Source organism: Podarcis gaigeae (assembly GCF_964106915.1).
Source record: "Podarcis gaigeae genome assembly, chromosome: 5".
Lineage (NCBI taxonomy): Eukaryota > Metazoa > Chordata > Lepidosauria > Squamata > Lacertidae > Podarcis > Podarcis gaigeae.
In genome coordinates, this window is record NC_139681.1 from 67,448,469 (window position 1) to 67,461,652 (window position 13,184).

Sequence of the window (13,184 nt, forward strand, 5' to 3'; positions counted from 1 at the left end):
TTACTGACATCTCATGTGAGCTGGCCACCTCACGGCTTGGGAAATCTGCAGCAGCATCAAATCAAAATGAAATTAAAATATAGAAAAGATTCTGTAGAAAAGATTCGGCTGTTAAAAAAAACACCACCACCATAATTCTTCAATCGAATTGGGTGGAGCAGTTTTAAGAACAAGTGAAAACTTCCAGTTACAGATAGGTAGCCGTGTTGGTCTGCCATTTTTACCTTCTCACCCCTTGCTTTTTCCTGTAAGACCTATTGCAGTCGTTAAGAGTCATCAACAGGCTCATCACAGCTATCTGCCAATCACCCATTCCCACCACCCTTCTGAGTAATACCCCTCCCCACCTTCTCACTATATAGAAGGGTCTGGAAACTTCTGTTTCAGTGTATCTGAAGAAGTGTGCATGCACATGAAAGCTCATACCAAGAATTAACTTAGTTGGTCTTTAAGGTGCTACTGGAAAGAATTTTTTTTGTTTTGAAAACTTCCACAAACAGCTATAAATGTTACCCATCTTCTGACACCCCCCCACCAAATCACATTTGGAATGATAGCAACTGGTGGGTGGAATTTAGATCAGGAAGTTAATACAGGGAAAATAATTAGCTCCTTTCCCAGTACTGCTGTTCCCTCACACAGCTGGTTTAAAAACTTTTAAATGTGCTTAGGAAGATCAGCTCTTTTGCACAACATGCTCTCTGGTCCTCACAGGGCTTTCTATAACCATTGAGAGCTGAAGCTGGGCAACAGTAACATGAAATACTATTTTGGTACATGTGCATTGTTGTTGTTGTTTAGTCGTTTAGTCATGTCCGACTCTTCGTGACCCCATGGACCAGAGCACGCCAGGCACTTCTGCCTTCCACTGCCTCTTCCACTGCAGTTTGGTCAAACTCATGCTGGTAGCTTCAAGAACACTATCCAACCATCTCGTCCTCTGTCGTCCCCTTCTCCTTGTGCCCTCCATTTTCCCCAACATCAGGGTCTTTCCCAGGGAGTCTTCTCTTCTCATGAGGTGGCCAAAGTATTGGAGCCTCAGCCTCAGATCTGTCCTTCCAGTGAGCACTCAGGGCTGATTTCCTTAAGAATGGAGAGGTTTGATCTTCTTGCAGTCCATGGGACTCTCAAGTCTCCTCCAGCACCATAATTCAAAAGCATTTTGGAGTTCCAAAATCCAGGTGCGGTGCCCTTTTGGAGTATTCCTTAGAAACGATAAGATTGGTATCATTTGTTCTTGTCAATGCAAATTCAGTGGCTTCTTCCGCACAAGTTCTGGAGATAGACAGCTGTGGCAGTTTCATGTTATCTGCACCTCTGTTGTCATCGGATAAAATGGAACTGACACATCTGCCTATCTCCAGGAAGTAACCTGGGTACTAAGCTTAAGTTTTGCCCAAGGATCAAAAGTCTACCAGTTATAGCACAAAGCAAGATATGTAGGCAACTCCTGAGAGATTACATTCCACAGTTCCAGTTTAGAAGACTGGCATCGGTGCCAGAAATAAGGCTGTGCGGGCAGTTCCCCAGCACAAGGGGCCGAGCCAAGGGGGCATAAAATTGAGAAGATCCATAAGTGAGAAGATCCATTGCGGGAGCCAGATGTTGGTCTCACACAGGGCGCCATATTACAAAAGATCACCAAAGTCTACCCCAGTTGGGCACTTCTTAATGCAGACTATTTTGATGGGAAGATCAAGAGCGTGAGATGTAGGATTTGCAGACCAAAAAAAGTGGAACCTGTACACAAAAGACAACAAAACCACTAACCCCAATTGCCCAGGTGTAACTGGTTTTACCCTGTTGTAGCCACCCCTTCCATGGGAATCGGTGCCAATTGAGAGGGACCGCACAGCCTTCACGTAGTGCTCTCATTCTCTGCCGTCTCCTTAACAAAAGATTTCTGCCAAGCATAGCTTTGTAGAGGCTGGACATCTGTCGCTCTTTAGGAGCGGGATGTGTGTGTGCGTGTGTACGATTTGCCCATTGAAAAGTAGTGACCTGTCAGCCTTGATTGATGGTCACAAGCCTCTGGTCTCAACCCCTCCTGTGGGAAAAGAGGGCTAGCCAAGCAATGCCTTCATTCACATGCTAATACCAGACTATAAATGCAAGCAGAGCAGGGCAATCATGTAAGAGAAAGCCCCAGAAGGCAAGGGGAGCAGCCAGCTGCCAAAGGGCTTTCTCCCCTTTCTCCCCTAAGCCTTGGGGCAGGCGAAGTGGATTACAATGACTGCCACAACCCTGGCCAGCTGCGTGCAGAAGCTTTCCAACACCAAAGAGGAAAGGAAGGTATGTCACATTCTGTAAGTGGCTTGAGATAGAAGATGTCTTGAGGGTTTAAGGACACAGGATGGGTTGTATCCAACTAACAGCCATCAAAATGAATGGATGTAAGGTTAGGCATGCCCATTCATTTCAATGGCTCTACTCTGAGTAGGACTAACGTTGTGTGCAACCCTATGTGTTCACATCCTAGCGGTCGCTGTTTCTGTGTTTTACTAGGAGTTAACTCCTAATTTAGCTCTCAAGCGACTAACCCACAGACAGTATTGAGAGATAAGCTAAGAGCAATTTGGCACCAAAGGTAAAGTACACAACACATGGGTGTGTGCAGACTCTGACTGTTATCTGTACACACATATTTAATATGGAGTTGTATATTTCAGTCCATACATGTGACCCAGGAGAAAAATATATCTAGTTTATATAAACTATATTTACTGCTCTTAATTTTGCTTTATATGCTTAATTTTAATCACAAACTATTTTTTTTTAGAAAGTAGATTATTTGTGTGTAGAATTTAGTATATGCTGTTGTAGAAATGAAAGCCGGCAGCACTGCAGGGATTTAATGTTCCACCTGACCTGATTTCCATCACAATCAGCAGCAAAAATACAACTGCAAGTGGTTGTCAAAAGAATTGTCTGACTGGGTGGGTTGTGGAATGAAATTTTTAATAAAAACCACAATATATTAGATTATGGGAAACTTGTAAAAAGCTTTTATGGAGAGTTTTATAACAAAGCTCATGCCCTGGACATAATTGAAATCACAGTTTCCTGTTTCTTCCTTGGTAACTGGGTTGTTAGGCAAAACAAATTCAGCAATCCTACGCACACTTACCCGGGAGTAGGGCTTACTTCTGAGTAAACAGGTATAGGATTGAGTTGTCAGTTTTCCTTGTCAGACTTTATACAAAATTGAACTAGGTGGAAATCTGGTGTATGGGTGTGTGTCAGGAGAGACAACCGAACTGGTAAAATACTGGCCACAGTGGTACCCATGAATTATTTGCTGCTATAAGGAAAAGGCACCTGTTTTTAAGAACAAAAACATTGAAGCCCTATGTGCATTTGAACTGACAAGACCAGTAGCCAAAAGCAGGACCCAAGCTTTCCATGTAGAAAAGGTACTCTTAACATTCTCCCTCTAATCACTGTAGTTAAGAAAACCTTTGATTGAAAGAAAACGAAGGGAGAGGATCAACAACTGCTTGGACCAGCTCAAGGAGACTGTTGTTGGGGCCTTTCGGCTTGATGTAAGTGTCGGTTTTTAGCCTGCCTCTGCTCCATCTCCCTTTTTGCTTTATTTTTTCAGCATTGTTCAAAAACAATTCTTTGCCACTAATAACCCACTTTGTTGCTGCACTTTTAAACAGCAATCTAAACTTGAAAAAGCAGATATCCTCGAAATGACGGTAAAACATCTCCAGAATATCCAAAATAGCAAAGTTATGGGTAAGTGGATTTATGTACTTGTATGCTTTACTCTTCTACCCCTTCGTGTTTATTCAAACCTCTGTAACTTCTGCACTGCTTTGAACATTGTTCCGTCCAATCTTATTGTTCGAAAAGTAAAACAGAAAAGTCAGAAGACAGTACTTTTCCAGCCTGATGTTACTGATAAAACTTTGTAAATTGTATAAAACAGTGACACGGAACAGTTTAAGCAGTGACTACTGGACTCCATGCTAAATAAAAAATACCAAGGCTGCAATCCTATGTATACTTACCTGGGCGAAAGTCCGATCAAGCTCACTTCTGACTAGACATTATAGACCGAAGGGGCCTTCTCAGACAATCTGCTTACTGCATTGTTTATTGAAGGCTGTCCACACCACTCAACATCTTCAAACAAAACCATAGAAGGATCCTATTTCCCAAACATTCATACTGCAGTCCTTGAATTGCAATTCTCACCTTCTGGTGTCTCCAGTGCCTCAGCAAGTCCACACTATAATGGTGTAAGCCTCTTAAAGAATGTGCTTTCACGAAGTACTTCTCAATATCCCATTTCTAGTTTAGTGTGTTAATGCAAAGCTGAGAGGGGGGAAATTGCTGACTGGAAGTGCCCATTTTCTTACATGATATCAATACTTAAGATGGAGGGCTGTTAGCGCTGTTCATAGCCATACTATAAAGTATCGGTTGAAGTCCTTGCCTTTAACAGTGCATGTGCAAGGGACTCAACATGGCAGCAACAATAGTTTCATTTATGAAGTTGCGGTGACAGGCACGTTGGGACTACAACTAGGAATTCATGGCTTCTTGTAACAGTTGCCTTGTGTAGTCTGGTGCCGGGACAACAGGCTGGAGCATCTCCTTGGAAGTAAAGGCTTAACAGGTACTGAGATGGCTCTTCTAACCCAAACTAACCCTTGGTGCCACCTCCACAGAAAGGCCTATAAAGGTTTCTTCTTTAGGCTGGGAGCATAAGGTAAAGGTAAAGGGACCCCTGACCATTAGGTCCAGTCGCAGACAACTCTGGGGTTGAGGCGCTCATCTCACTTTATTGGCCGAGGGAGCCGGCATACAGCTTCTGGGTCATGTGGCCAGCATGACTCAGCCACTTCTGGCGAACCAGAGCAGCGCACAGAAACGCCGTTTACCTTCCCGCCGGAGCGGTACCTATATATCTACTTGCACTTTGAGGTGCTTTCAAACTGCTAGGTTGGCAGGAGCAGGGACTGTGCAATGGGAGCTCACCCCGTCGTGGGGATTCAAACCGCAACCTTCTGATCAGCAAGTCCTAGGCTCTGTGGTTTAACCCACAGCACCACCCGCATCCCTGGCTGGGAGCATACATCTGGGTAATAATAGCCTTTCTGACTCCCACCTGGTGTAGGCTTGACAAAACAGCCCCAGATATATTTTTTTCATGTGTGAAGTCCAAAGCATTGAAGATAAAATAACCAGGGTACCAAAATGAGGCAATAGAATGTAACGGTACTTGTATAGAGTTTCCAAGGGCTGTACATGTTTCAGAGGTGGTCCCCACAGAGCAAAACTTTGCCTGAAGGTATTTTGCTCACATTTTCAGCTAAGTAGCTTAGCAGTAGCTAAATAGGTATTGCCCAGATGTTAACATAGACGGCAACCCTAACTCCACTTACCCGAGATTAAGTCATATTGAATTAAATTGGACTTACTTCTGAGTGAACATGGCTAGGATTGGTTAGTGGCTTGGTTTTTAACACATTCTACATCATTTTGTAAGCAAAGGTGATACTGTGAACCTCCGAGGGTTTGTAGACCATTCTTAGCAACCAAATATATCTTGGTGAACTAAGCACATGAAACAATAATGTTTGCACTTGCAAAGAATACTAAAGTGCTATGCTGAAGCAGGCTATCAGGCTAGATTGTTGTCAGTGACAAGAGAGTGTGTGTTATATGAAAAGAGGCGACTTTTCATTATATTGGGCAGGGGCGGACTTTGGTTATAAACTAGAGTCTTGACTCTTTAATAACAGGAAGCGTCTTCTGTTCTTGTTCAGCAGATTCCAAGATGGGGTTGGAAGCTCAGCAGAGGTACAGCACTGGGTATATCCAGTGTATGCACGAAGTCCACAATCTCCTCCTGACCTGCGAATGGATGGACAAGACCCTTGGGGCACGGCTACTGAACCACCTGCTGAAATCCTTGCCCAGATCTAGTGAGGAAACCTGCAAGGCAGACTTGAGTTCTACCACCCCTGGGAACAGCAAAGGGAATAGCACAGGGTCCAACCAATCTCAGGATCAGCTCCAGCCCGCCGAAGACAAGCCAGGGTTGAAAAAGCCATCCCAGCCCCAAACACCCTTGCACTGTAATCAGCATGAGTCGTCTCCTCCCGGTCAGATCCTGCAGTCTCATTTTGCACACAATGGCATTAACATGGGGTCATTAGACATGTGGAGACCATGGTAAAACTTGTCTTGGAGAAACCTTATTTCTAATCTTAGACCCTCTTTTATATGTATCTTATAGATATGCCTCTTTAAAACACTTTTTGGAGCAAGTCTGCTCCTGTAGGTGTACTAAAGACCAGGGTACTTCAAGCCGAAGTAAACCGCTGCGTAGCCTGCATTGTAGAAGGCTGCTATTTTATTGTATTTATTTAATGCATCTAAATTATTTTATAGAATCTTCTCTTGGGCTGTTTAGTGTATGTGACTTATATAATGTTCCTTTTCATATGCTATTAAAAGAATTAACAACTTATTAATAAAAATAGAAACCACAGCGAGATGCTGGTCTTGCGTTTATGCAGCTACTTTTCTTAACTTTTCTTATGCAGCTACTGTTAAATAGGAGCATATTGAGCCAGACCATTGATCCAATGGACTCAGTATCGTCTCTACACTGATTGGCAGTAGCTCTCCAGGATTTCAGGCAAGGATTTCTGCAAGTCCTACTTGGAGGTGTCAGGGTTTGAACCCAGAACCTTCTGTGTCATGCAAAGCAGACACTCTACCACTGAGCTATTGCCTGTTCCAAAACTGGGGAATTTCTACTTCTATTTCCCAGGATTACAGGCAGTAGGGGAAACTTGTCTCCATTGCTCCACTGCAACTGAAGGAAAAAAGAAGAAGCAGTTGTGTCCCTTAGCTTGCAAGTGTTCTAGATGTGCAGAAGGCTTTTTATAAGAGAGAGCATTCAAACATGCTATTCCTCACCTGGAGTTTGAGATGGTACTGTTTAGCAAAGCTTTGCAGCATAGTCCTGGAATAGCTCATTCAGTAGCACATGAGACTCTTCATATCAGGGTTGTGGGATTGAACCCACGTTGGGTGAAAGATCCCTGCACTGCAGGGAGTTGGGCTACAAGACCCTTGTGCTCCCTTCCAACTCTACAGACCTCTGATTCTATATGGTTCTCATTGAAGGATCTTGCATTTTTAAGACCTAGGCAGGGGCCTTGATCAGGGCATGATAAGGTATTGGTGAAGACTGAGTAGAAAACAGCTGGTATTCTGTAATGTTGGTAATACAGTTGTACCTTGGATCCCGAAAGCCCTGGAACTTGGGTGTTTTGGCTCCCAAACGCTGCAAACCCGGAAGTGATTGTTCCGGTTTGCAAACGTTCTCTTGGAACCTGAACGTCCGACACAGCTTCCGTGGCTTCTTATTGGCTGCAGGAGCTTCCTGCAGCCAATCAGAAGCCGCAATTTGGTTTTCGAACGTTTTGGAAGTCGAATGGATTTCCGGAAGGGATTCCATTCAACTTCCAAGGTACAACTGTAGTATTAATAGTAATAGTAATAATATATTATGACAGTGTCATTCTATGCCCAATTCCATCCCTTATTTGGAGTGAGGTTTTGATTATTGCTGATTATCCAATAGGAACAACCAATTCCCCCTTTTATTAGGTGTCTGCAGTACGTTTGTTTCCACCCACCCCAAAGGTAGCCAGATAGCTTCTCAAAGAAAACAAAATCCACACAGGCTGTTTTTTGCACTAAACCGTTAAGAAAGTGAGCTGTTCTGCTAAATAATAGTGTCAATTTGCTTAGATATTTCCCCTGCTGATCTTCCAAGATGAGACACGAATGCTGAACTCGTAAGGCAAGATTCATTGAGAAGCCTACCTGCAAGCACTGGGAGAACCCTCTAAACTTGGTAGTCAACATTTGGTTGCTATGGCGCTCCAAGTTGAAAGCAATTAGAAGTTCTTTTCAGTTTAAAAGTAGAGAGCAAGGGGGAGGGATCCGCTTAAACAAACACTGTGCATACTAATTAATGACCCGTCAGAATCCGGACGCTAATTATGCACACTGATTTGTTTGATGAGAGTTAGGAAGAGTGAATGTCATCACCTTGTATTTTAGCACCTCTTGTAGTGTAACTCTTCTCTTTTTATCCTCTCCTCTTGAAAAGCCATTAGCAACGATAGCACCAGGATGGCAGTATTAAAAGCTGCCTTTGGGAAAACCAGGATGTCTCCTAGAATGCTCTAACAGCAGTACTTAAACTACCTTATCTATCAATTCCAGAACAATGTTTGGTTGGGAAAAACTCCTCTTCAGCCTGAATGTCTTCCTTTCAAGCACTCCTTATGTTGTTATCAGACTTTGAGGTGGAATAACTGCATAGAATGCAAGGGACTTTTTCTGTTAAGGTTGTTAAGTTTTTGTTTAAAAGTAGCATTGCATTTCCATGCTGCAAAAACTTCAGCCTGTTTAGTGTTCATTCATTGAGTAGAAGAGTTTTTCCAGAAAAAATGGTGACAACTCTAATCGGGTCATTATTATTTTATGCATGTTTTATTTGGTACTTAAATTAAATTGTGTGCGTGCACACACAAACAAACACAGTTTACCAATGCAAGAAAACACAAGATGAAAGGAGGCAAGAAGGACAAGGGGGGATGTGGGTTATATAAAACTGATGAACCAGGTCACAACTTCATAAGAGTGGACAATCCCTGCAAGCTGATGGAAGTTTGCTTTTGCAAGATGTTCTTTTAAAACATAAATAAAATAAAAATAAAGCTGCAGTGGGACTTAAGGACTGGTTGTTAGTAAAAGGAGCAATCATTTAATTGAAATCGAGCAATCATTTACTGTAATTGAAATTGAAGGACAAGTTGTGCCGGGTGAAATTCCATCTTTTACAGAGTTATACAGGTGTAAAAGGCCTGTCCTTCTTCTTCTTCTTTTTTTTTTTTTGCATTGGTCCAGCCTTTGAAAACTCTGGGTCACTTCTGCAGAGCCTCAGAAATCTGGCCTACCGTTTTAAACAGAAAATATGCTTCTAGTGCAGTATAAAGAAGCGTATTCATAAATGTGGAGAGATTATCACTCTCTACTTCTTAATTAGGTTGCAGATATATGAAAATATCAGAACCTTGGCTTTGTATTTAAGTCTCAATAGACTTTTGCTGTAGGAGCTTTATGCAATAATTCAGTCAATGGACAGAATATTTGCTTTGCATCCAACCCCTTGATCCTAACAATCCTGTCCTCTGTCCTGTAATATGTGACAGCAGCGGTAGGCTGCCTGTATTCTGTGGCTCAGGTCACCAGGCACCAAACAGGAGAGGGTTCCTGATACCTTTACTAGCTGGCCTGCACCAGCTAGGCATACCTGCTGAAATCAACAGGAAGCCTGAATTCAGTCCCACTATTTCCAGATCAACCCTCTCTTCTCAATGTGTGCTGGTGTGCGCATGGTTCTCTGTTCATTTTTAGTTGTGAGGGCTTGCCGATCGGAAGATTAGCTGTTCGAATCCCCGCAATGGGGTGAGGTCCCATTGCTTGGTCCCTGTTCCTGCCAATCTAGCACTTTGAAAGCACATCAAAGTGCAAGTAGATAAATAGGTACCACTCTGGTGGGAAGGTAAACGGTATTTCTTTGCGCTGCTCTGGTTCCCCAGAAGTGGCTTAGTCATGCTGGCCACATGACCCAGAAGCTGTACGCTGGCTCCCTTCGCCAATAAAGCGAGATTAACGCCACATCCCCAGAGTCGTCCGCGACTGGACTTAACGGTCAGGGGTCCCTTTACCTTTACAGCTCTGAATGCTGACACAGAAATCCAGAGTGTGATCATTTGCATGTTTATTGAAATGTCAAGTCTGGCTTATTCTCAGACAAACACACATAGGTTTGTTGCTGTCATTTGGGAGATCTGGCACCCTTTTGCAAGCGCAGTTCTAGCAGGGAATGTGTCTGCAGACACATGCTTCTGTGTGTGGCTTCAGTGGGGCAGGTTAATTATGTAGAAGGAAATCTATATTTCATCAGAACTTACAGCCTACCAATGATGGAGTCCAGAATCCCAGTTCCAAATGTACTTGCTCAATGGTTTCAAGGATAGCTAGGTGTAAAAGAGGACATGGTCTCTGCACCTGTAATAGTTGCCCAAAAGATATACCTTGTCATGCTGTTATAGGTGTGATAGGTGCAGTTCTGCTATTAATGGTACAGAAGGCCAAGATACCTGCTTTTGCATCTGGCCACCTACTAACTTTACATCCAAGTAAACATGCTGAAGATGGCAGGCGGCCATGTGATGTGAATGCAGATTTGCTGTATAAGATCTCATTGGTGAAGATGACTAGTAGTCATACTATCCTTCTCATCCTGTCTAAATACCACACATAGCTGGGAAGGGCAACTGTGTTGCTACTTGCAAAACACAATTACAGTGGTACCTCTGGTTGCGAATGAGATCTGTTCCGGAGCCCTGTTTGCAACCTGAAAGGAACGCAACCCGCGTCTGCGCACGCACATGACGTCATTTTGCGCATATGTGCATGCACGAGTGGCAAAACCCGGAAGTAACCATTTCCGGTACTTCTGGGTCGCCGCAGGACTCAACCTGAAAAGACGTAACCTGAAGCAAACATAACAAGAAATATGACTGTATAGCCATGTTAATGTCAGTACCTGATGGTCACAAACTAAGGATATAGGATACAGTACACTGCCTTTTTTGTTTTTACTGTGTGGGGTGCTTTCTGCCATTTTACCAAAATCATAGAATTGTAGAGTTGGAAAGGACCCCGAGGGCCATCTAGTCCAACCCCTCCCCCACAATGCAGAAATCTCAACTAGATGACCATCCAACCTCTTCTTAAAATCCTCCAAGGAAGGAGAGTCCACCACTTCCTGAGGGAGTCTGTTCCACTGTGAAATGGCGCTTACTGACAGAAAGTTCTTTCTGATGTTTAGCCAGAATCTCCTTTCTTGTAACTTGGCGCCATTGGTTTCGGTTCCAAATAATTAAATAGATCCCTCAGTTACTCCAAGATAGTTGTTTTGTGTGTGTATTCTGATACCTGATGAACGAAATTTGTGGTACCTCAAAGTGCATTAGAAATGTTTAGGGTGAAGCATCTTTGAAGGGAGGGCAAACATCACCTACCAAATCCCATGGTATCATATCACTTGCTCAGCATCACAGTAGGAGGAGCTACTGTTCCACCAAACAACACCCCTCCCCCCATTTTCATCCAACAATTGCTGGCGGGTGTGCAAGGATAGGGAAGCCTCTCCTGCAAGCAACAGGAAAGCAGCTGAAGTTCAGAAGACCCAGAGCTTTTCCTCAATGTCAGCAGTAACATTGACTATTCAGGACCAGGAGAGGGAGTCATGGCACAGTTCCTGCAGGACTTAGGCGCTGCTACTGCTTTCTTTCCAAGTTACATAACCAAAAGGAAAAGTAGCGCTAGCAATATGAGTATTTAGCTGCAGAATGTGGTTATTTTCACTTTGTGAAATACAAAACACTTTCCTTTGCGATGTACTCAGCGAACAGTGTTGTTTTTAAATTATTTATAAATTTTTACAAAAAAATATTGGATTTTTTTGAGGGTGCAGGGGGATGGAATTTTTCTTGGACAGGAAAGAAGGTACCTTTTTCCATATGTGGTGGTCTTGTAATAAGAACCCAGAAGCTTTTCTCTGGGGAATTATGGGATCAGAGTTACCTAAACAATACAGAAATTTATTTGTGTATACAAGCACTGCCGCAAGAATGATATCCACCCCAAAATGGAAAGAAGTCCGGACGAAAGAAGAATGGTTATAGAAATTAATGGACAATGCAGAAATGGCAAAACTTGCCGCAAGAATAAGAAATCAAGACAACAGATTTATTTTTTTAATCAAGGAATGGTAGATAATTTATTGAGTATTTACAAACAAATTGTAAACAATTTAAGGCATTAGCAGGATTACTGTAAAAACTTCCAGTTTCTAAAACATGTATGAAATAGAGGAGGAAAAGAATAAAGAGAGTTAATTGGGATATGCGGGGTGGGGTGGGGGTAAATTCATGGAACAGCTGGAAGAGGGGGAGGGAAGTCAAAGTTCAATATGTGAGAACTGTTTTTATTTCTTTGCTGAATTGTTTGTTACAAATGAAAACTGTAAATAAACTTATTTTTTAAAGAATTTTTCTTGGACTTGATTGGATATGATATATTCATAGAATCATAGAACCTTAGAATTGGAAGGGACCCTGAGGGTCATCTAGTCCAACCCCCTGCAATGTAGGAATATCAGCTAAAGCATCTAGATGGTCACCCAACCTCTGCTTAAAAAGCCCCAAGGAAGGAGAGTCCACCACCTCCAGAGGAAGTCTGTTCCACTGCCAAATGTTTAGTCTCAATCTCCTCTCTTGCAGCTTGAAGCCATTGGTTCGAGTCCCACCCTCCAGAGCAAGAGAAAACAAGCATGGTACCTCCTCCATGTGACAGCCCTTAAGAAATCTGAAGATGATTATCATAGCTCCTCTCAGTCTCCTCTTTTCCAGGTTAAACATACCCAGCTCTTTCAAGCGCTCCTCATAAAGCTTGGTTTCCAGACCCTTGATTCATTTAGATCTTGATGTTGTTTCTTTCCTGCATGGGCTTTCAGTTTAACCCACAATGTAAACATTTCTAGGAAGTTCTAGAAAAGCTTCCTCCATGCAATTTCATTCTAGAACAGTTATTATGAAACACTCTTTTATTATCAGCCCGTCCTCAAATTATGGTTCAGAAGCTAAAAAGGTAAAGGGACCCCTGACCATTAGGTCCAGTCGTGACCGACTCTGGGGTTGTGGCGCGCATCTCGCTTTATTGGCTGTGGGAGCTGGCATACAGCTTCCGGGTCATGTGGCCAGCATGACTAAGCCGCTTCTGGCGAACCAGAGCAGCACACGGAAACGTCGTTTACCTTCCCACCGGGGCGGTACCTATTTATCTACTTGCACTTTGATGTGCTTTCAAACTACTAGGTTGGCAGGAGCAGGGACCGAGCAACACAAGCTCACCCCGTCGTGGGGAATTCGAACCGCCGACCTTCTGATTGGCAAGTTCTAGGCTCTGTGGTTTGACCCACAGCGCCACCCGCGTCCCTGGTTCAGAAGCTAGGAGGCATTTAATAATGAAGGCAAGGTAGAAGGTTATAAAACTTTGCATGGCATGGA

The 13,184-nt window shown here is 43.1% G+C and overlaps 1 protein-coding gene across 3 annotated transcripts; it reads left to right on the top strand.

The window, feature by feature from the left end:
- Positions 1-1,836: 1,836 nt before the first annotated feature.
- Positions 1,837-6,486, top strand: LOC310844460 (transcription cofactor HES-6-like). Of its 3 annotated transcripts, none has more exons than XM_083738582.1 (4): positions 1,837-2,306; positions 3,447-3,542; positions 3,663-3,741; positions 5,784-6,486. In XM_083738582.1, exons 1-4 carry the CDS (start codon positions 2,109-2,111, stop codon positions 6,191-6,193), a joined length of 783 nt encoding a protein of 260 aa, XP_083594708.1. In that variant the 5' UTR covers positions 1,837-2,108; the 3' UTR covers positions 6,194-6,486. The 3 variants fall into 3 exon arrangements, with proteins under 3 accessions (XP_083594708.1, XP_083594707.1, XP_083594709.1); XM_083738581.1 differs by having other exon boundaries at positions 1,841-2,306; positions 5,781-6,486; XM_083738583.1 differs by having other exon boundaries at positions 2,126-2,292; positions 5,781-6,486.
- Positions 6,487-13,184: the final 6,698 nt, after the last annotated feature.

Excerpts from the sequence above, each read along its gene's own strand:
- LOC310844460 (XM_083738581.1), top strand. The coding sequence starts at position 2,109 with ATGCAAGCAGAGCAGGGCAATCATGTAAGAGAAAGCCCCAGAAGGCAA. Across the intron at positions 3,543-3,662 it reads TTGGGGCCTTTCGGCTTGAT|CAATCTAAACTTGAAAAAGC; the intron begins GTAAGTGTCGGT and ends ACTTTTAAACAG. Across the intron at positions 3,742-5,780 it reads CCAAAATAGCAAAGTTATGG|CAGATTCCAAGATGGGGTTG; the intron begins GTAAGTGGATTT and ends GTTCTTGTTCAG.